The 22,788-nt window shown below is 39.6% G+C and overlaps 1 protein-coding gene across 1 annotated transcript; it reads right to left on the reverse strand.

Annotated features, from left to right (window-relative positions):
• Nucleotides 1-4,678: 4,678 nt before the first annotated feature.
• LOC140853084 (uncharacterized) lies at nt 4,679-6,674 on the reverse strand. Its single transcript, XM_073247188.1, has 7 exons — nt 6,491-6,674; nt 6,163-6,407; nt 5,880-6,083; nt 5,685-5,777; nt 5,423-5,524; nt 4,970-5,329; nt 4,679-4,869 (listed from the first exon to the last, which is right to left on the reverse strand). The coding sequence occupies exons 1-7, from the start codon at nt 6,672-6,674 to the stop codon at nt 4,792-4,794; spliced, it is 1,266 nt and encodes a 421-aa protein (XP_073103289.1). The 3' UTR covers nt 4,679-4,791.
• Between the last annotated feature and the right edge of the window lie 16,114 nt (nt 6,675-22,788).

The following is a 22,788-nucleotide window of genomic DNA, read 5'->3' on the forward strand; positions in this document are numbered from 1 at the left end:
AGGTCGTGGATCGCCGTGTGGATGCTTTGCGGGGAGGCATCGGATGAAGACCTAATGGAGGAAGGAGGAGAGGACACCGAAAAAGATGACCGGAGGCGGTCCCGTTGAGCGCTTCTTTTAGAACAAGGGTACTGCGAAGATACGCGCCCTTCCTCTAGCGCCAATCCTGTTGGTGCAAAAATCCGCCTGCGTCGGAGAAGCTGGAGTCGAGGGGGTCGCGGTCGTCGTCGGGACCTGCAAAAGAAGTCTAAACTAGAGGTGGGGTTGCTCTGGCAAGACCCTCCGATGCTCAAGTCAGTTCTCTGCCTCAACAAGAATGGAGTGCTCGAACGAAAATTTTAGCAGAGTTTTGGGATAGAAAATAGAGCTTAGAGAATAACATATCTGGGGTCCCCTTTTTATAGGCAGGGGGAGCAACGGATTGATAGCGATCGTTTGTAACCACCTCGTCGTGGGCCGCACGGGGCCAGGAGAAATTTATCATGAGGAGTAATGGGGTGGAGTCGTGGCTGTCACCATGGCTCGCCACGTGGAATCAGTTGCGGGGAGTGGAGCGGCGTTCGTTGTCGCGACTTGTCAGAGAGTAGTGGAGCCGTGCAACATCCACCGCAGGGAGTGGAGCAGATTCACGGCCATTACTGCGGCTTGCCGCATGGAGCCTGTTGTGGGGGGTGGTGGAGCCGCGCAGAATCCATCGCAGGAGGTGGAGCAGAGTCGTGGCCATTACTGCGGCCTGTAAGGGAGTGATGGAGCCATGTGAAATCCGTCGCGGGGAGTGGAGCAGAGTCGTGGCCATTACTATGGTCTGTCAGGGAGTGATGGAGCCGCGCGGAATCCGTCGCAAGAAGTGGAGCAGAGTCATGGCCGTTACTGCAGCCTGCTAGAGGGTCCAGGCCTGTCGGTCGAAGTCCGGCTAGAGTGTCTGGCGGAGAGGGGTGGCTAGTTACCCGTCTGATAGGAGCTCGGAGTCTGGCTCTCGTAGGAGTCCGGACGAAGTCTTCCTTCAATCGAAGTCGGGGACGAGGTCCGGCTCCCGTGGGAGTCCGGACGGAGTCTTCCCACAGCTGGAGTCAGAGACGAGATCTGGCTCCCGTAGGAGCCCGTGCGAAGTCTACCTGCAATCAAAGTCAGGGGCAAAGTCCGGCTCCCTTAGGAGTTCGAACGAAGTCTGCCTGCAGCCGGAGTCAGGGACGAGGTCCGGCTCTCGTAGGAGTCCGGACAAAGTCTTCCTGCAAGTGAAGTTGGGGACGAAGTCCGGCTCCCGTAGGAGTCCGGACGAAGTCTACTTGCAATTGGAGTCGTGGGCGGAGTCCGGCTCCCGTAGGAGTCCGGACGAAGTCTGCCTGCAGTCGGAGTTGGGGACGAGATCCGGCTCCCGTAGGAGTCCGGGCAGAGTCTTCCTGCAACCAGAGTTGGAGACGAGGTCCGGCTCCCGTAGGAGTCCGGGCAGAGTCTACCTGCAATTGGAGTTGTGGGCGAAGTCCGGCTCCCGTAGGAGTCCGGGCAGAGTCTACCTGCAATTGAAGTTGTGGGCGGAGTCCGGCTCCCGTAGGAGTCCGGACGAAGTCTACCTGCAATTGGAGTCGTGGACGGAGTCCGGCTCCCGTAGGAGTCCGAACGAAGTCTGCCTGCAGCCGGAGTCGGGGGCGAGGTCCGGCTCCCGTAGGAGTCCGGGCGGAGTCTACCTGCAATTGAAGTTGGGGGCGAAGTCCGGCTCCCGTAGGAGTCCGGGCGAAGTCTGCCTGCAGCCGGAGTCGTGGGCGGAGTCCGGCTCCCGTTGGAGTCCGGACGAAGTCTGTCTGCAATTGAAGTCGTGGGCGGAGTCTGGCTCCCGTAGGAGTCCGGACGAAGTCTACCTGCAATTGGAGTCGTGGGCGGAGTCTGGCTCATGTAGGAATCCGGACGAAGTCTGCCTGTAGCCGGAGTCGGTGGCGAGGTCCGGCTCCCGTAGGAGTCCGGGCGAAGTCTGCCTGCAATTGAAGTCGTGGGTGGAGTCCGGCTCCCGTAGGAGTCCGGACGAAGCCTGCCTGCAATTGGAGTTGTGGGCGGAGTCTGGCTCCCGTAGGAGTCCGGACGAAGTCTGCCTGCAGCCGGAGTCGTGGGCGGAGTCCGGCTCCCGTAGGAGTCCGGACGAAGCCTGCCTGCAATTGGAGTTATGGGCGGAGTCTGGCTCCCGTAGGAGTTCGAACGAAGTCTGCCTGCAGCCGGAGTCGGGGGCGAGGTCCGACTCCCGTAGGAGTCCGAGCGAAGTCTGCCTGCAACCGGAGTCGTGGGCGGAGTCCGGCTCCCGTAGGAGTCCGGACGAAGTCTGCCTGCAATTGGAGTCGTGGGCGGAGTCCGGCTCCCGTAGGAGTCCGGACGAAGTCTGCTTGCAGCCGGAGTCGGGGGCGAGGTCCGGCTCCCGTAGGAGTCCGGACGGAGTCTACCTGCAATTGGAGTTGTGGGCGGAGTCCGGCTCCCGTAGGAGTCCGGACGAAGTCTACCTGCAATTGGAGTCATGGGCAGAGTCCGGCTCCCGTAGGAGTCCGGACGAAGTCTACCTGCAATTGGAGTCGTGGGCAAAATCCGGCTCCCGTAGGAGTCCGGACGAAGTCTGCCTGCAATTGGAGTTGTGGACGGAGTCCGGCTTCCGTAGGAGTCCGGACGAAGTCTACCTGCAATTGGAGTCGTGGGCAGAGTCCGGCTCCCGTAGGAGTCCGGACGAAGTCTACCTGCAATTGGAGTCATGGGCAGAGTTCGGCTCCCGTAGGAGTCCGGACGAAGTCTGTCTGCAGCCGGAGTCGGGGACGAGGTCCGGCTCCTGTAGGAGTCCGGACGAGGCCTTCCTGCAGCTGGAGTTGGGGGCGAAGTCCGGCTCCCATAGGAGTCCGGACGAAGTCTACCTGCAATTGAAGTTGCGGGCGGAGTCTGGCTCCCGTAGGAGTCCGGACGAAGTCTAGAAGATGGTCGATTATCGTGAAAATTTGGGTGGAGTCCGTCCGTCGCGAAGAATCCGGTCGACGCTGGTGAGGGCTTATCCGTCAGCAAAACTTGGGAGTGTTGCAGGGGCTCGGCCGCCTGGGAGGTTTGAAGAAACGTTGTCGGAGGTCGGAAGTCGGTTGGATCCCCGGAGGGTCACTCCTGTCACGAACTTCGGTTGGGGGGTATTTTGTATCCAATAATTATATTCTTATATTTATTTATATTACTCTTGATTGTAATGGACGATTAGTACTTTATTTTTATTTATATAAAACAATGTCTTTTGGTTTGGTTAAATTTGCTATTGAAGTTTGCTTTTGGTGGGAATGGTGGTGATTGTATAGGTTTATGTTTGAATAATTGATATAATTTTGTACAGGAATGTATGTATTCTTTTTTTTTGTATATAAAATCTGTATTTTTTTTTCTGATAAAAAATTTAACGACGCTTATAAGCGTCGTTAAAATACTGTTTAATGATACTTATAAACGTCTCTAATGACTTAACAGTCGACGTTTCGAAAAACGTCTTGGTAGAGTGGAGGATGCGTTGTCATTAACGACGCTAAAAAGCATCGTTAAAATTTAATTTTACGATGCTTTAAAGCGTTGTTAGAAAATTACGACGTTTTTAAAAAGTGCCGGTGCTTTTCGTCTCCACTCTTATATAGACGACGCTTTCGCGACGCTTTTTGAAGCGTCGTAAATTTTATTGACGATACTTATTAGCGTCGTAAAATATCTTTTATAGCATTGCTTTTTATCATTTTCACAGTAGTGTTAATTTTTAAAAATTTTTAAAAAATTTAATTTAATTTTTTTTTTTGATGATAAGCTTTAATTGACTTGATTCAGTGGTGGTGGCCGAGAGACGCAGACGAGTGCGAATCACGCACAGACACGGTGGATCGGCGTGCATTGCATGGGGCAGCACACCTTGAATCGCGCCCTCTCTTTCATGGATTACCAAATGGATCGCATGGTAACAAGATCTTTTTTCCTATGGAGCAGCAAAGTTGTTCAAAAGATTCTAGGGAGTTTCTCATCCAGTGTCTGTTTCTTATTTTATAATCCACTACAGGAAAAATGGCCATTAACGACGCTCTTAATGGTCATTAACGACGCTTTAAAGCGTCGCTATTCGGCTTTACGACGCTTCGAAAAGCGTCGGCAAAGCGTCGACTATGCAAGAGTGGGGACGAATATCGCCGACGCTTTGTAAAAGCGTCGTTATTTTTTAACGACGCTTTAAAGCGTCGTAAATATTTACATTAACGACGCTTTAAAGCGTCGTTAAATTTGTCTTAACGACGCTTTAAAGCGTCGTTAATGTAAATCTTTACGACGCTTTAAAGCGTCGCAAAAGACAAATTTAACGACGCTTATAAGCGTCGTTAATGTAAAAATTTACGACGCTTTAAAGCATCGCAAAAGACAAATTTAACGACGCTTATAAGCGTCGTTAAAGGTTTTAAGAGGAAAAAAAAAATATAAATATTATTTAAAAAAAAAATAATACAATACATTCCTGTACGAAATCATATCACACCTGTACAATACAATAAACATGTACAATCACCACATTCACATTCACACCTGTACAATCACCATCATTCACATCACCTGTACAATACAATAAATATGTACAATCACCACATTCACATTCACACCTGTACAATCACCATCATTCACATCAAAAGCAAGCTGAAATAGAAAATTTAATCAAACCAAAAGACAATATTTTATATAAATAAAAATAAAGTACTAATCGTCCATTACAATCAAGAGTAATATAAATAAATATAAAAATACAACAAAAATAAAATAACATCAATCTGCAGGCGGATGGTCGTCGTTGTCTCCACGTGACGTGCCGCTATCTCGATGGGTGCCTGATATGCCAGGAGCCTACAAAAAATATATCAAAAGTATGATTTGCATATCTATAAATAAAATATATAAATCATTAAATTAATACAAAAATATATATTTAATATTATGTGTTTACCTGAGATGAACCATACATCTCTAATAAAGATGTAAGGCGATCAATCTGTCCCCTCATGGCCTGCATCTCGGCACGGCTCTGTCGCATCTCCTCCATCTCAGCGGCACGACTCTGTCTAATCTCCTGTATCTCCGCCTCGAGTCTGCGAACGCGTGAATCCTGAGCATCTGTTGCAGCATGCTGCGTATATCTACTAACCTCAGATAACTGAGTGGGGGTGACTCCTACTCCATAACCCCTCACTCGGCCGTAGCGCTCTGGTCCCATCAACTCTGTGAATACCTCGGCCTCGATACGGCTCTGCTGCGTAGATGCTGCGGACTCGTCGTCACGCTCCGCAATGAGAGATGTAGCCCTCTCCTGTATTTTTTTTGAAAACAAGAGTTATACATTAATAGCTAACAAAATTAAATTTAAATCATTGCAAAAAATATAATATTAACAATACCGTACATATAAATCTCTCGACTCATCTCGAACAAAAGTACCATCCTGATGAGTATGAGTCATCCGGTAAAACTCCACTTGTCCGGGTTCCCTCCCATGCTCATCCTCCTACACAAATAATTTCAATTTTAAGCAAACAGTTATGATAATTTAAAAAAATATATGAGTATCATGATACAGACATGGTCCACGATACATAATGATATTAGTTATATAAATATTTGAACATAAAAATTAAAAGTTAATTATGAAAGTTTAAGGAACATACAAACTCCTGTCGGAGTCGTGCATAACTCTTCGACCCCGATGTATGAGGAACAGACTGAGCTGCTCGTGCAGCTCTACCAATAGCAGAATAAGTCTGTAAAATAAAGTAAAGAACTTGTTATATATACAATATATAATAAAAATTAATATTTTTATAAAATATTTAAGAAAAAAAGATAATAAACAGATAATATACCTGTGCCCTCTCGGAGAACCAGTAATGAACCAACTCCATCCACTGATGAGGGGGTACATCAGGAGGACAATTCCTAGCAACCTCCTCCTCTGTCATACCCTGTTTCATATAGTCCTTCTTCAATTGTGCTTTATATTCTTTCCATTTGCGGTTGAGAGACTTCATTACAAAATCATGAGTGGATGGAGGGAGAACAAACTTGCTCTATAAAAAAAAAAGTTAAATGAAATAAATTATATAAATGATTAACAATTAATATACAGTATGAACATCAATTCATTACCTCTATAACTCGGAGGAGCTCAACTTTGTACGTTGGAAGCATGTCATTCCATTTTGCATAGCCCAACGGACATAGCTGAGGCCTCCGAGCAACAGTCCCCAAAAATGAAGTCAATAAGCAGGCAGCTTTCTTAATTGGCTGACCTAGCTGATTGCACTCCACAACAATCCTCTCGCCCTCACGCATCTGCCACACATCTCGTACTACTGTGGGTCCGCGTCTGGGGCGTACTCTCCCGGATCCGTCTGCAAAAAATACATAAAAGTAACTATATCATAAATATACATAAAATGAAATAAAAAAAAATTACATGAAAGACAATATATACCCTGCACGTGTATCTCATCATCTGGCTGATGAACAGGAGGATCGTGCTGTGCTGATGATGAAGGACAGGGCTCAGAATGCTGTGCAGCTGAACTGGCCTCAGGCTGCTGTGCTGAAGAAGACGTACCGGCCTCTGTCTGTGAAAACTGGAACTGCACACCAGCATATCGTCCCCTGCGACGCATGATGTCACCTAGCATTTATATAAATAAAAGGTAGAATCAGTTAATATATGGAGTAAAATAACACAATAATTAATGCAAAATATATACATCATAAATAATTATTACCAGTAACAATCAAGCAGTAGTGTTTTCTTCGAATTCTGTTCTAACCAACATCGTCGTAGCATTTAAATCATCAGCTGGCACAAAATTGTAGGGCATACATTGTGTATAAGTGTCATCGTCATCATCCTCCACTTGGTTTCCCATATCATATAAGTCTCTAGGTTTTGTTTTGATGACAGTAAACCAATCTTTATCTTTTGCGTCTTGTACATAAAATACTTGACGAGCTTGAGATGAAAAAATGAATGGGTCATCCTTCAATAACACACCAGTGTGTATCAACCTTGAAAAATTTACAAGTGTAAATCCATTTGCATCTTGTTTCAAACCCCTTGGTGAGTTTATGTCTATCCAATCACATCTAAACAGTACTACTTTAAATTTTTCATAATAATCCAACTCATAGATATCTTTAAGTGCACCATAATAGGATTTTCCATCCGCTTCCACCATAACACCGCTATTCTGTGTTTTTCTAAATTTCTCCCGTTCTCTAGTATGAAATTTAAAGCCATTAATTATGAAACCATTATATCTATTTACAATCTTGTTAGGTCCTCGAGCAAGAGCTATTAGTTCATCTGACTTATTTGTCTCCATCATCTTTGATACCTAACAAAAAATGATATGACGAAGTGCAGTTGAGTTATCTGATATTAAATATGTATCAAAAATTAATATATCCAATAATTAAATATAAATCACACCTGATTCGAAAGCCACATAGGGAATAACTCGACCAACCATCGCTGTTCAATCCTTGCATTAGGACGAATGTTATGATTGGCTCGTCTCTGATAAATTAAAAATTCACTGCATAAAATATAAATATATCATTTAGAACATTATATCTAATATAAAATTTAAATTTTGATGTCATTCCTTAAATATACTAACCTGCGATGGTCAGATATTATGTCACTATGAAGTAACACATAACGATGTGCTTGTGCTAAGGATTTTTGATCAAGTACAATACCTTCACCTCTTCCCAAGAATTTTTCAGCAGTTAAGAACTTATACAGTTCTGCATTCTCCACAAAGTCATTATGCCGTTGAGGTCGACTAAAAATAGTCTCTACACCTTGAAGATATCTTGAACAAAATGTCAAACATTCATCCGCAATATATGCTTCAGCAATCGAGCCTTCAGGATAGGCTCTATTTCGCACATAATCTTTAAGACGCACAAGATACCTTCAAGAATTAAATATTTATTAAAATATCAGTATGCTGTTGTTTCTAATAAAATTATCAAAAGATTTAAGGTTTGTAATAATACCTCTCAATAGGATACATCCATCTATAATGTACCGGTCCACCAACTTTAACTTCTGAAGCTAGGTGAACGAGCAGATGTACCATAATAGTGAAAAATCCAGGAGAAAAAATCTTTTCCATCTGGCAAAGTGTAATTGCAATATCCGATTCTAACTGATCAAGTTCCCGAGGATCAATAACTTTGGAACATAATGTCTTGAAGAATGACGATAATCGAAGTACAATTGTAACAACTTGTTTCGGCAATGACGATCTTAAAGCTATTGGAAAAATATCTTGCATCAATATGTGACCATCATGACTTTTAAGATTTGAAAGTTTTCGATCCTTTAGATGCACACATCGTGAAATATTCGATGCATATCCATCGGGTACTTTGATACTTTTCAAAACTCCCAAAAAATTATCCTTTTCTCGAGCAGACATTGTGTAACATGCAGGAGGCACATAAATTCTATCATTAGCAAGCATTTTAGGATGAAGTTCCTGTCGGATACCCATTTCTTTTAAATCAAGACGTGCCTTCATGTTATCTTTGCTCTTTCCATCAAGGTTTAAAAATGTTCCAAGTAAATTATCGCAAACATTCTTCTCTATATGCATGACATCAAGATTGTGCCGAATAAGATTATGTTTCCAATAAGGTAAGTCAAAAAAGATACTTCGTTTTTTCCATAAATGTTTACTTGGCTGTTGTGTAGATGCTATCTGTGTGTCTTCCTCATTTTCATCCTCGAAATAATTGTCTGGATCTTGAAACAACTCTGCATCTATAGTACTGATACTGACTTCCTCTGGTAACCCTTCGTGCACTGAGCTTTCAACATCATCCCTTCCTCTTTTTTTAGAGGACTTTGAGTGCTTACCATAGCTGTAATTCATGCCATCCATTTGTCTATGAACATCAGTTCCAGAAGGTGGAATAGGGGCACATCCCAATTCTATAGTACCATCAAACAAATCTTTCTGAAATCGAAACGGATGATTTGCTTCCAACCATCGACGATGTCCCATGTAACAAAATTTACCTCCATGTTTTAACCAAATTGAATGTGTTGAATCTCCACAACAAGGACATGCGACCCGTCCCTTTGTACTCCAGCCAGATAAATTGGCATATGCTGGAAAATCATTAATAGTCCATAACAAAGCTTCCCGTAGTTTAAATGTTTGGCCGTTGGAAGCATCAAATGCATCAACACCCTCCCACAACTGTTTCAATTCCTCTATCAAAGGCTGTAGAAAAATATCAATATCATTGCCTGGACCCTTATCTCCTGGAATAACCATTGACAAGATAAGTGATGATTGTTTCATGCACATCCACGGTGGCAAATTGTAAGGTATCAAAACGACTGGCCAAGTGCTGTAGGTAGAACTCAGGGTCCGAAATGGATTGAAGCCATCAGAAGCTAAGCCAAACCTAACACTGCGAACATCAGAGGCAAAATCAGGATGCCTATCATCAAATGCTTTCCATTGAAGACTATCTGCAGGATGTCTCAACATTCCATCCTTTGTACGTCCTTCATGATGCCATCTCATTGATGAAGCTGTTTTTGATGATGCATAAATCCTTTTCAATCTAGGTATAAGAGGAAAGTAACGCAATACCTTGGCCGGTTTCTTTTTACTCCGCGTTGCATCCAATTCATTCAGTACATCATCTCGATCTTCTTTTTGTGTTATCCATCTTGAAGATCCACATACATTGCATGACTCTTGATTAGCATTTTCACCCCGATATAACATACAATCTTTCGGACAACTATGAATCTTTTCGTATCCAAGATCCAATTCCTTTACTACTTTCTTGGCTTCATAATACGATGGTGGTAAACGAGTGCTTTCTGGAAATGCATCCTTTAATAACTTGAGCAGCATGGTAAAACTCTTTCCAGACCATCCATTCAAATATTTTATATGAAATAAATGTATAAGAAAAGAAATCTTAGAAAATTTTGTACAACCCGGATATAATTCTTCGTCTGCATCTTTCATTAAGGTGTGATAACGAGCTGTCTCATCATTAGATGTATGTATGGGCTCCTCAACATGCATACGTTCCGTATGCGTACATCCATCAAACATCCCAACTGTTTCTTGTATACTACTGGATTCTCCTAAATTTTGAACATCAAATCCAAAAGCATCTGTGATCAAACCCCTTATATCATCATCTCTTGCAGAATTGTCTTCTAGGCTAGTGGATCCGCAATGAGTCAGGGGTTGGTTACATGATGATGGCAACATAGATTCTCCATGAAAAATCCAGTCGGTATAACCTCTTAAAAAACCATTCCATACCAAATGTTCTTCAACATTTTGTGGATCTAAAGAAGAACTATTTACACATTTCCGACATGGACATAAAATCTTTCCATTCAAACTACTTTTCTCCATACCAAATTTAATGAAGTCATGAACTCCATCTAAATATTCTTTACTATTCTTTGGTTTATTTATCCAACTTTTGTCCATTGTAGGATAAAACTGACCGAACTTGCAATTTATCTAAAAATAAAAAAAAATTATACAATCTATATTAATGCAATGAGTAAAAAATATCAGTCATTTCATAAAATCCAAAAAAATAACAGCTAGATAAAGTTTACATAGTAAATGCTTGCTATCATCAACCAATAGGTAAAGAAGGTCCTATCCCATTCAGAAAATGTATTAATTCTATAGGTCAATTACAAAAATCAAATGATATGCAACAAGAGCCGAAAAAAATTTCGGCAGCATTTCCCCTTAGTTCTTCCGTATAGGAAGAACAAAAGGAAAATACCATCCGAAATTTTTTCCGAACCTCTCAGCATACCATTTGATTATGGTAATGACCTATAGAATTATTCACATTTTCCAAACTGTCCATACTGGACAATCAATTGATCAATGTACATAATTCTTTTATCCGTACAAAAATAAATAAATATACGGATATAATAGAATATGTACATTAATCAAAAGACGGGTCTATGTTTCGATGCAATGTAATTTTTGATGTCATATTATTTACATTTTATGGAAAGGCAGAAAAGTTGAAGATTTGAGTCCTTCGTAGGTGGTACCAAGAAGAGATGCACATAATATAATATTTGCAATACAACTTTTGCAGCTTTGCAGAAAGAGATTGTTATTTATTATTTTTATTATCATTTAGATGCATATTAACTATTCAATTTGATATTCATGATCTTTCATAACTGCAATCCTGTGAATCGAGATTAAGCTCTCCTGATGTTAATATGCGACACATAATATCAGTAAGGGAGCATGTTTCCAATGTTCTCACCATTAGGTGACAATGAGCTACCGTTGCTTATAGTGTGATATTATCTTCAGTTCTACACCCACCATTATTTGATCCTTGATTAAACTATATGAAAACATGGTTAGGAACATTTGTTGTATATATCTATTTCCTTTTCTGTAAAAAAGGGAATTGCCTGTTAAACTTTGGAATTAATGTAGCCATCCCTTAAGCCTTCATTATTGTCTGGTAACAGAGCAAAAGACGCAAATAAAGCCTGTAATATTGGTGAAAGCCACTGCAAAAAGCCTAGAATTTGCTGCTGTTGCCTGGAATTAGATGCACAAAGGTGAAAGGAAGAATATTTTATAGCTCCCTCTGTGAATCAGTATTTCTTGCAGGTTTTTATAACACGGAAGCAGCGTATGTTCCACTTGCTATTCCAGTAGATATTCCCATTGGCTACCTGACTAAAAACCCCTTCCAATTTTAAAAACCACAAGGCTATTTCCCTACTTCAATGCATTGCCTGGTAAGTATTTTGAGCACTTATCTCCACTAGAAATAGAAACAAAATAATGTGAGGATGATGCAGCAATCAGTGTTGGACACTTGGTGCCTAAACCTGTATTTCCTTCTCTTTGTTTGACACCTCGCATATACCTTAGGGTTTGTTACTCTTTTTGTAGCGACGCTTCTAAGTTCTAATTTGTCAACGTTTTTTTTTTTTTGCCTTTTCTGAAACGTTTCCCATGTGGGCAAAGAAGTCAAAATTTCAATTGTCCACATATGGCCAGAAGTATTAGATTATGCATAAAGCTTATAGCTTTTAATTAGGGGTGCAATCAGGCCAAATTAAGCCAAATATCTAAAGACTTGAGCTTGATCCGATTCAAAATGCTCGAACTCAAATCCTATTTTGTAATTAAAGAAGAATTTTTTCAATAAAAAATTCTCAAATCCTATAAAATATCATGCTTCTACCGAGATTAAGCTCTTGGAACCTCAGGGGACCAACTCACACCGCTGCAGCTCGCACAAAATCCCATATGAGAAAACCCCAATCGGGACCTAAGAAACCCATCCGATCTCCCTCAATGCTCTCCTTCCCACAAATCTCCAAACAAGAGAAAAAAATAAAAAGAAAATGAAGCGATAACAAAAAAAAATGATCAAACTAGGTGGGAAAAAGCTTACCTTTTAATTTTTTTTCTTCCTTCGTTTTAGCTGATCTTTCCTACATTTTCCCCTGGTGCTTCCCCTGTTTCTTTCCGTTCTGAGGAGTCTCAATCGGGTGGGACCGTGGGAGGCTTGGGGCGGCCAAATAGGGAAGCGTGGATGATGGCCAAGGTTTTATGTTTTTTTTTTTTTTTTAGGTTAAAAAGATGGCAACTTCATACTACCAAATGTATCAGAAACAAAAAAATGGCCTCCCTCAGAGCAATAGATTGACACAACAGACCTAAATACAGCACCAAAATGAGGAATGTGGATGACAGACCCTTAAACACTGTAACATGAAATTAAACAACTCAAAATTTCTGTGGAGATTTTGAAAAGAAGAATGAATGAAAAGAAAAACAAGTGAAATGGGGAAAATATTTTACCTTTCAAAATTTCTGTGGAGCGGCCGAGCAGGGGCTTCGTTTCCCTTCGATTTGGGGTGGCCGAATGGCGAAGTGGGATGGTGGGAAGCTTGGAGCAGCCGAACAAGGGAAGGAGGAGGAGGAGGGCCGGTTCACCGACGGCGTATGGCTTGGACCTCGCGGGCGCGGCGTCGACGGACGCGGCAGCAGAGGAGAGCGGCGGACGGAGGTGAGGCGTGGACGGCGGGTGCGCGTGGACGGCGGATGCGGTGCCGGCGGCGGAGATGGGCCGGGGTCGGCTGAGGAACGGGTGGAAAATAAGGAACGGCTGAGGAACGGCGGCGGTAGATAGATTAGGGCACGGCGGTAGATAGATTAGGGCACGGGAGGAGGGTGGTATTAAACGAACCTACCGACGCTTTTTAGCGTCGTTAAAACGCGTCGGTATTTTATTTATTTAACGACGCTTTTGCTAAAAGCGTCGGCGTTGACACGCACATAGTTTACGACGCTTTTAAGCGTCGTTAAAGAACGACGCTTTTTAAAAGCGTCAGCAGGTTAGCGCAACCTGCCGACGCTTCCCAAAAGCGTCGGCAAAAAAAAGTCGTTAATGGCCTCTTTTTTTGTAGTGATCCCCTATTTTTTTAAATTTTTTTTGATAAATCCGAATTTATTATATCCATCTATTATAAATATATATATATATATATATATATATATATATATATATATATATATATAGAAATCAAAGAATAAAATATTTAATAAATCAGAAAGAATATTAGACGTAATAATCTACGGCATGTTCCCCATATGGTTGGTCATATATATGGGCCTACAATAATATGAGTTTTTCTATAGGCATGTATTATTTTATATGCCCAGATTCCTATATCAAAGGAAAGAAACTGGTTTTCTGAAGATGGCGAGTCAGAAGATAGACATCCAATGACCATTAAAGAGTCTTCCTCAAATATGATGTTGGATGTCTTTAGAATATTCACTATATATTTCAAGCTTGCCCGTCTCCTAGTTTCAAAAGAATAAAATGATTTGTAGATCCTATGCATATAATCTTATGAATGGAAATAGCAGGCAATGAGAGCTAGATATATGAATCACTTGATTATTCCATATTTCCAATATTCACTAGTAAAATACAATTTTTAAGCAAATACGAACACTTATAAATAAATTAATCACTTGGAAGATAGATACATTAAAGAAAAAATGTTAATCTGGTCATATAATAGCAATCATTGCGGGATAAAAGTTTCATAAGGGCGATTACTTTGGCCTAATGCTAAAATATTTACCAAATTATTCAGCAAGTGCACTTCGCTTCACTTTTCTTTTTCTTTTCCTTTTAGACGAACAAATAGAAGAACAAGGAGGAGAAATGCACTTCAAAGGCCATTCCAATGCCATCAATGTTATAATCTGTTTCCTCGGCTAAAGAAAGCCCAACGGGTCTTGGGCCTCCCCACTAAATAACCTATTGATGGGCCCCTCCATTCCCAGGAGGCGAGGATAGCTTCTTTCCTGGGTCTGGGACCTCTTCTTTGGGAACTATGATAAAATCAACATGTTGTGTAACCAAAAGAAAAAAATCAACATGTTCGAGGGAAGGAGAACTAGATAGAGTGCACTGTAATAGCTGCATGCTACCACATTGAGATCCTGTATTTATTCAGATCTTAAAAGGTGTTTTTAATCTATATTTCTAAAGATAAAATTTTTTTAGAAACCAAAGTAACCCTAAGTGATCGTATAAAATCTCAGATTAGTTTTGAAATTACGTGACTTTGTTCTTGACATATGGTTTTCCTCTGAGCAATAGAAATAAGAGAAGCACACGTGTATTCTTAAAACTAGTTACGGACAAAGTTTCCAATCACATCCATTCAGAAGTTTTGCTTATCATAATTTGATTCATGAGAAATTAATATATGTATTTGGAGATGATTTCCTAAATCTAGTGTGACAGCAGAAGACGTGATGCATTTCATAATTAATGAGTTTGTAAAATAATTAGTGACTTTCTAAAATAATTCTAAATTTGATTATTTCTTTTTCTATGATAATTAAGAAAAGTCTGACTCAAGTTTGAATTTATTTTAAAATTTTCTTCTATTTATATCGAATTAGTTAATGATTGTCTAAAATAACTCTAAATTTATATCTTTATGCACGGACTCTAACAGACCAATAAGTTGGCTTTCTAAAAGTGACTTCTTTTTGTGTGTGTGCGTGCATAGATTTGAATGGCTGATAATTTTTTCTAAAATAGTTAATAAACGGAGTATAATGTTCATAGTAGAAAAAATCTCCTAAGTAACTTTAACATAGCATTCTATACTCTAAATTTGATCTTTTAACAAATAATTAAAAGAAACCCAATCAAATTTGAATCTCTTCATGCTCGGAGGAAAATATCCATGAAAGAAAAATCTTCAAAATTAACCTTGATGAAGCTTCCTAAAATATTTTTTCGTACTCAAAAAAATAGTTTTACTTAAATTCAAAATTTATTTCCTTTCCTGTACATGTGTGATAGAAGATATTCCTAATAGAAAAATATTTGAAAATAGTTTTAACATGACTTGCTAAAATATTTTTTCCAGTGTTTGGTATATTCTAATATATTTATATATACACAACTTCCTATTTTCTTAAAATATATTTAGATAATTTTAACATATCTAGATTTTGCGTAAAAAAAATTACTCATGATAGGAAATCTGCAAAATTAAATTTAACACAGCTTCCTAAAATATTGTCTTGTGGTGTTTTCAATATACTTAGATATACACAGCTTCTAAGATATTTTTAACAATTTAGATAATTTGAACACATCTTGATAGCTGTAAATTCCTCTGGTGGTCTTTTAACCGGTTAGTGCAATGCTGAACTAGAGGGCTCACTCTTATCTATAGGTGTTTATTCCTTAACCACCCATTGCATGTCCAAAGTTGATAGTTTTTCTTGGCTGGTTAATAATGTTTACGGTCCTCATGATCGAGTCAACAGAAAGACACTTTTTGAGAAATTGAGATCTATCAGACTATAATATCTTGGCCTCTTATTTGTTGCGGGTGACTTCAATATCACTAGATTCACTTCAAAGAGGATTGGAGTATCAAGTAGTCTCTCGGCTTCGAGTTCAACCACTTTATTAATGGCATCGACCTTTTGGAACTCAACTTAGCAGGCAAGTGTTTCACATGGACCAACTTCAGAAAAAATGCATGCTTGGCCAAACTAGACTAATGTTTTACAACCTTAGAGTGGCACGATTTCTATCCTCTTTCTTTCTTGGTCCCTTTAGCTCAAATTACCTCGGACCATACTCCTCTATTGATCCTATTCAAATCTCATGAGGATCTTTATTATTCTCAATGCAGACCTTTCAAATTTGAAAATCATTGGTTGTAGCACCAGGGTTTTGATGATTTGATTAGGGAGTAGTGGTTGAACGCCCCCAGCAAAAATGAACGGTGGGATCTCTAGTAGGCAAACTCAAATTTCTAAGGTAGAAGCTACGAAGTTGGAACAAGGATCTCAACTGAACATAGTTCTAAAGAAAATAGAATTTTCATCTAGAATTGATGAATTAGATTCGATTGAAGAAATTAGAAGCCTATCCACTGAAGAGCGAACTGAGAGACAAACTATGAAGCGGCAATTGGAACTGTTATTAAATCAGGAGGAGATCTTCTAGAAGCAAAGGTCATATGTGCAATGGCTGCACGAAGGAGATCGAAACATATAATTTTTCCATCTCAGGGCTGGCATTAGGAGAAGGAAAAATCTGATCACAGAAGTTAACAGTAATGGAAGAGTCATAACAACACAAAATGAAATTCATGAAGCTTTTTATTTATATTATAGGTCTGTTTGAGGCTCCGAAATATTACCACAGATGGAAGTAGTAGGGAGTAAACTATAACCTGTCCCCGGACCAGACCTTTCATATCTCGAAGATCCATTCATTGAGGAAATAAGAGCTGCTCTCTTTAGTTTGGGAAGTGACAAGGCCCTTGGAGCTGAAGGGTTTCTAATATCTTTTTATCAACATTTCTAGGACTCCATTAAAGGAGATATATTGAAGATTTTTAGCGAATTCCACTGCTCAAAGGCAGATCTGTTTAGGTTGAATCATACATACATCTCTCTAATTTTGAAGAAAGATTATTGTCTCACTATCCGTGACTACCGTCCGATTAGTGTCGAGAATAGGGTCATAAAATTGATCTCTAAGATTCTTTCTAAGAAACTATCTAAGATTATTAACTCTTTGATTTCCGACAAACAAACGGCATTCATCAGAGGTCGCTACATTCTTGAGAGCTTTATTTCAGCTATTGAGATTATTTTCCACTGCAAAAAAATTTTCTCAAAAGGTATCATCCGTAAACTGGACTTTGAAAAGGCTTTTGATAATGTTTCTTGGCATTTCTTATTTCAGCTGCTAAAGATGAGAGGGTGGTGACAAATGGATTTCTTGGATCTCATATCTTCTTTGATCCTCTAACTCAACACTTCTGATTAATGGCAAACCTGGACGATGATTTCATAATAGAAATGGTTTGAAATAAGATGATCCCTTATCGCCCATGTTATTTATCCCAGTAGCAGATGTTCTGAGCAGAATATTAGCAGAAGCTGCTTCTGAAGGATTACTTTCAGGCATTGGTCGTTTGGATGTAGCAAAGAACATTCAGTGTTTGCAATTTGCTGATGACATGATGGTTTTCAGTGAGGCTTCTAAGGATCAAATCAAAATTCTGAAATTTATACTCTATTCTTTCGAACTGATGACTGGGCTCAAGATAAACTTTGAGAAAACTAAATTGATAGGGATCGGCTTATCCTCTGAGGAGATTAGTGGCTATGCAAGAATTCTAGGCTATCAACCTTCTGAATTGTCGCTCACCTGCTTTGGCATCCCATTGCATTTCTCATCTTTGAGGAAGAGAGATTGACATTTTTGATTGAGAAAGTGGAAAAAAAACTAACCGATTGGAAACATAACTCACTATCTCTTGCTGGGCGGCTCATGCTAATAAATTCAGTTTTAAGTATTTTTTACCTCTATACTGGATGTCTGTTCTCCATCTTCCAAAAACAGTCATTAAGTAGATTGACCAAATTTGGAGGAATTTTTTATGGGGAGGTCACAAGGGTGCTAGCAAAGTGAAACACTTGTGGCATGGGACCAGGTCTGCCAATCAAAAATTATTGGTGGATTAGGAGTAATGGGTCTCTCAATTGCCAACTGGACACTTCTTATTAAGTGGTGGTGGAAATATTTCAATGACCAAGATTCTATCCGGCAAAATTTGGTTCAATAGATTTACTATGATAAAAACCCCCCAATGGAGCCATCTTCTATTGGCCTTCGAGTAGCTTTGCCTTTTATGAAAGGTATTCTGAAGTACTTCAAGCTGTTTCAAGATTTTACTGTGGCCTCGGTCAGAGATGGGGAGCAGACTGCATTTTGGCATGATACATAGACTCAAGACATACCATTAAGACTACTGCTACCGTACATTTTTTTGTTTGCCACCAACAATCTTATAGTATTTTGGAGTTTTTTAGTTATGGAGATATTATAAACAATTTCGCTTCTGTTCTGCCTCCGTCAGCTCGAACAAGATTTGCCTCTTAAATGTAATCTATGTTTTAACTCAACTCTCTAGTAGAAGAAATGATAAGATTTAGAAATCGAGTATCAGCAAGAGGTTCTTGGTCAGAAGCTGCTATAGATTTTTCAAGAATAGTGGCATGAGATCTCAAATTGAATTGATTATATGGCAGCTGTCTATCTTGAAAAAAATTAAAGTCTTCAACTGGTTAAGCTTCCAAAATAAGATTTTAACCGCTAACACCTTAGCTAAGAAAGGAATTCGTGGTCCAAGCTTGTGCCCTCTATGTGCCAACCACTCTGAAACAGCTGATCACTTACTCGTTTCATGTGTCTACTCTTACTTTGTTTGGACCCATTTACTTCTGTGTATAAATAGCTATCATCTTCCCTCTGGATTGTCTGATTTTTGGGGTGATTGGAGGTCAAGTCTACCTAAATGTATGGTGTCCAAAGCCTTCGACTCCCTCCGGACCATCTTCTGTTGGAGTATCTAGTTAGAAAAGAATTGCAGGGTATTTATGTTTGAAGCTCTCTTTGCCTTTGAGCTCTCCAAGCGAATCATCTTCTTCTTCGATAGCTGGACATCACATATTATGGAAGACAACTTCATGGAACTGAGGAAAATCTTCATGCTAACTTGGGCGTTAACATTTGAAAGCTAATCAGCCTTGCCCCCTCTTCTCACTTGTGCATGATCTACTTGATCTTCCTCCCCCACTCATGCAAACTTATCCTTGATTAGGTGCTGGAAAAAGAACTCCCCTGTCCTCCCCACTCATTGCTCATCCTTTAGCATAGTTGTCAGGTTATCTTAGGTTCTGGATAGAATACTATAAGTTTTGTCAGAAATCTGCAAGTCTTCTGATCAGCAAAAATAGATTATGATGAATTATCTTTTCAGATCAACTCTTATTCGTTTCGAACAGTTTTAACAGATTTTGAAGAGATGCAGCCACCTGTTAATTTTGGTTCACACACTAAGATGAGATCATAATGATATTTTGGTTCAGATTCTTGGTTCAGAAGGATGTTAAAATATTGATGTGTGGATGAATATTTTGATCAAAACCTGAAGTCTGTAAACTGTAGCTTGAGTCTTTTATTTAGAATTTGCTGAACCTCATAGTCTGTTCTATGGTACATCTTCTGTCCTCTCAAACTAGTCCAAATACTCAAAATAGTCTGACTATATTAGTTTTGGAGTTTGCATACCACTGTATAGTCTCTATATTAGGTCTGTTACGAATTCTGTCTCACCCTCTCTAATGTCGATCTTTCATTTGTATAGGTGAGACCTCTACAAGTCTTTTCTTCTTACTTGTACTCTTTATTTATTAATATATATGGTGGAAGAATCTTACTTTCTCCGTTCAACTCAAAAAAAAGATACTATAGTTTTATTATATTTTGTAGATATTTAAAATTAAAAAAAATAAAGAATCTAGAGATTGTGATGTCCATTAAATAATACTATTGTGCATGTAAGCTCCAGCAATAAGATGATATTTTTTTGGAGAAGTAGTTGGTCATCATGCAAATTTTTGCTGCAATCTTACTATTTTGCCAAGTCCTTTTTCTTACCTTATTTGGAAATTAAAAAAGAAGAAGAAGAAGTAGAAGGTTGTTGGGAGTGGGGGGGGGGGCGCACCATTGTGTTTGCAATGACGTGACTCCCAACTGTTATGATGATCATGATGTAACAGCTATTACCTATACCATGCATAAGGATGATAAATCAAGCTATATATGAGTAACTTGTGCATGGCTTACTAATTGGTTTATATGCAGAAAATCTATTAAAAAATAATTCTGTTCACCGCTTCTGAAAGGCTTGGCTTCTAAGCAACTAAACTCCGGCAGTTAATTTCTCCTTTTCCTTTTTCCCCTTTTTTATTCTAAAAAAAATTTCTTTCAATGCCACAAAACTTCGGTAGCTGCTGTCTTACCAAAACAATCGTAAGCTTAGCAGCTTTGAATAACTAAGCTCATCCCCTAGCCAAACTTAAATAGCCCAAACCATGCTGCAACAACTGGACCTTACTTTAAAAATAAATAAATGAATAAAAAGATATCATTTAGATTTTTATTTTTATAAATAAGATCTATCCACTGTATAATTGATGTGGAATTGGACACACGTGTTGCTGGATTCCATTTTTAGACTAGTCTGACTAAAGCTTGACACGTTGTAAGCTCAGTGAAGGGAAAAAAATTGTCAATGGAAAAGGATGAAAATTGAGAGAAAAAAATCAATCATGATTTTGATTGAGGGCTACATGAAGTTTGGCACCCCGAAAGACTCACGGTCCCTCAATTGCTATCCCACAATCATATGTGGTGATGCCATGAGGATGCCTCGTTGATGTCGCTACCGTGTTATGCTCGTATTCGTGGCTTAGTCTTCTTCTTCTTGCAGTCAGAGAGGTCGAAGAAGCAGTTGATGTCCTCAATGACGATGACAGACTTGAGGATAGTGGAGATGAGGAGGTGGGTGTTGAACGGATGGCAGTGAGCTCAAGGTCATAGACATCAAACTTGAGGGGGTTAGTAATGGCAACTATTAGATTGATCTTGCCCATGCTTAAGGGTTCGTGGAGTTTTACGTGCGGTTGATGCAGGTACAGTGGTCATAGTGGGAAGTAAAGTAGAGGAGGTTGGAGCAGAGATCATCATTGAGGATTGAGAATGAGGATGTCAAAGATGGAAGGGTGGTGAGGGAAACTAAAGAATCAAAAATCATGATTTTCATGGAAGGCCATGACCCAAAAGAATCTGTGCCTCAATTAAAATCACAATCAATTCTATTTTCTTTCTTGCCAAATTTTTTTCCTCTATTAAGCATATAATATGTCATGGTTGAACTGATCCAAAAATGATATGATCAATTTGGTTCAACCAATAATTTTTTGATCAACAAGATCTTTTTCAGTGCTTGCTATACCCTAAAGACCTGATCTGGTCTCCCAATGCTCGCCTTTGCCATGTATCATTTGTTGTTAGGTTGGCCAATGGTAGTGAACTCCTTCGTTGGTGCCAGCAAAGGTGACCACAACAGTTGTAGTAGCAAAATGAACACACACACACATAAAGAGAGAGAGAGAGAGAAAGAGAGAGCCGGATTTAAATAAGGTTGATAGGATTTAGATGATTCAATTTAATCAAAATTTTATAATGAGATCCTACATTGATGACATGTAATCTATTATTTCAAAACTATTTGTATATTAAAAATTATATGATTTGAAGATTTTAAACTATGCATTAAGTAATCAAAAATTAGATAATTTAAATTAAATTAAATTAAATATATTTTTTAATTATTTGATATATAATTTAAGAAACTTTAAATTTTATGATTTTTAATGTATAAATAATTTTGAAATAACAGATCATATTCAATGATTTAAATCATCGATATAAAATCTCTATTGTTCAATTTTAATCTAATTTGATCAAATCTGAATTCAATTTTGATCGTTCTTAACAATATCTATCTTCTCTCTCTCTCTCTCTCTCTATATATATATATATATATATATATATTGGTAGAAAAGAAGCTATAACCTCATTGCAAGAGGAGAAAGTAATACATAGTTTGAAAGTGTAGCATAAAAAAGAGCACAACACAAACGCATACATCGATCATCAGAATACCAACGATACAAAGTCGGCCAAAATGGAAGTCTAGCAGCCCAAAGTTGAATTTGAAAAGAAAGGCCAACTGTGCCCCACGCTTGTGGCTTTGTTGAACGGGCAACGCACGGTTTACGTCCCACACAAAAACGCCACTCAAACATCCACTTTGTCAAACTAGCAACCAGAAGCATTAGAACCAAAACGACCCATGAATGCCGAAAATATTTAGCGACTGCGATGAAGTCCAGACTTCGACAGAGCGGTAGCAAAAGCACCAACTTCCGTGGGGGAGAAGAGAAGAGCTCTTTTTAGAGCTCGCCCCTCTGCTAGACCTCGCGCTGTCGAGACTACCTTTGTGGCCTTCTCCGCCCACGCCCCTCCCCAACCACCACTTTCCCAACCATCGCTCTCTCGAGTTCTCCTTCCATGGCCACCACCTCAAGGACCGTCTGGGCGACCAGGAGGAATAGGTAAGATAAATCCGTGATAGACTCTTGGTTTATTTTAGGATACTCGAGGTCAGATAGTTATGACATACCCTGGTTAACTTAATTAGAAGTCATGATTAATGTAAATAACGGAAGACTAGCAGAATGTCTA

This window comes from Elaeis guineensis, chromosome 13 (assembly GCF_000442705.2).
Source record: "Elaeis guineensis isolate ETL-2024a chromosome 13, EG11, whole genome shotgun sequence".
Classification (NCBI taxonomy): Eukaryota; Viridiplantae; Streptophyta; class Magnoliopsida; order Arecales; family Arecaceae; genus Elaeis; species Elaeis guineensis.

Excerpts from the sequence above, each read along its gene's own strand:
- LOC140853084 (XM_073247188.1), bottom strand. The coding sequence starts at position 6,674 with ATGCGTCGCAGGGGACGATATGCTGGTGTGCAGTTCCAGTTTTCACAG. Across the intron at positions 6,084-6,162 it reads AGCTCCTCCGAGTTATAGAG|AGCAAGTTTGTTCTCCCTCC; the intron begins GTAATGAATTGA and ends TTTTTTTTATAG. Across the intron at positions 5,330-5,422 it reads ATGAGTCGAGAGATTTATAT|GAGAGGGCTACATCTCTCAT; the intron begins GTACGGTATTGT and ends AAAAAAATACAG.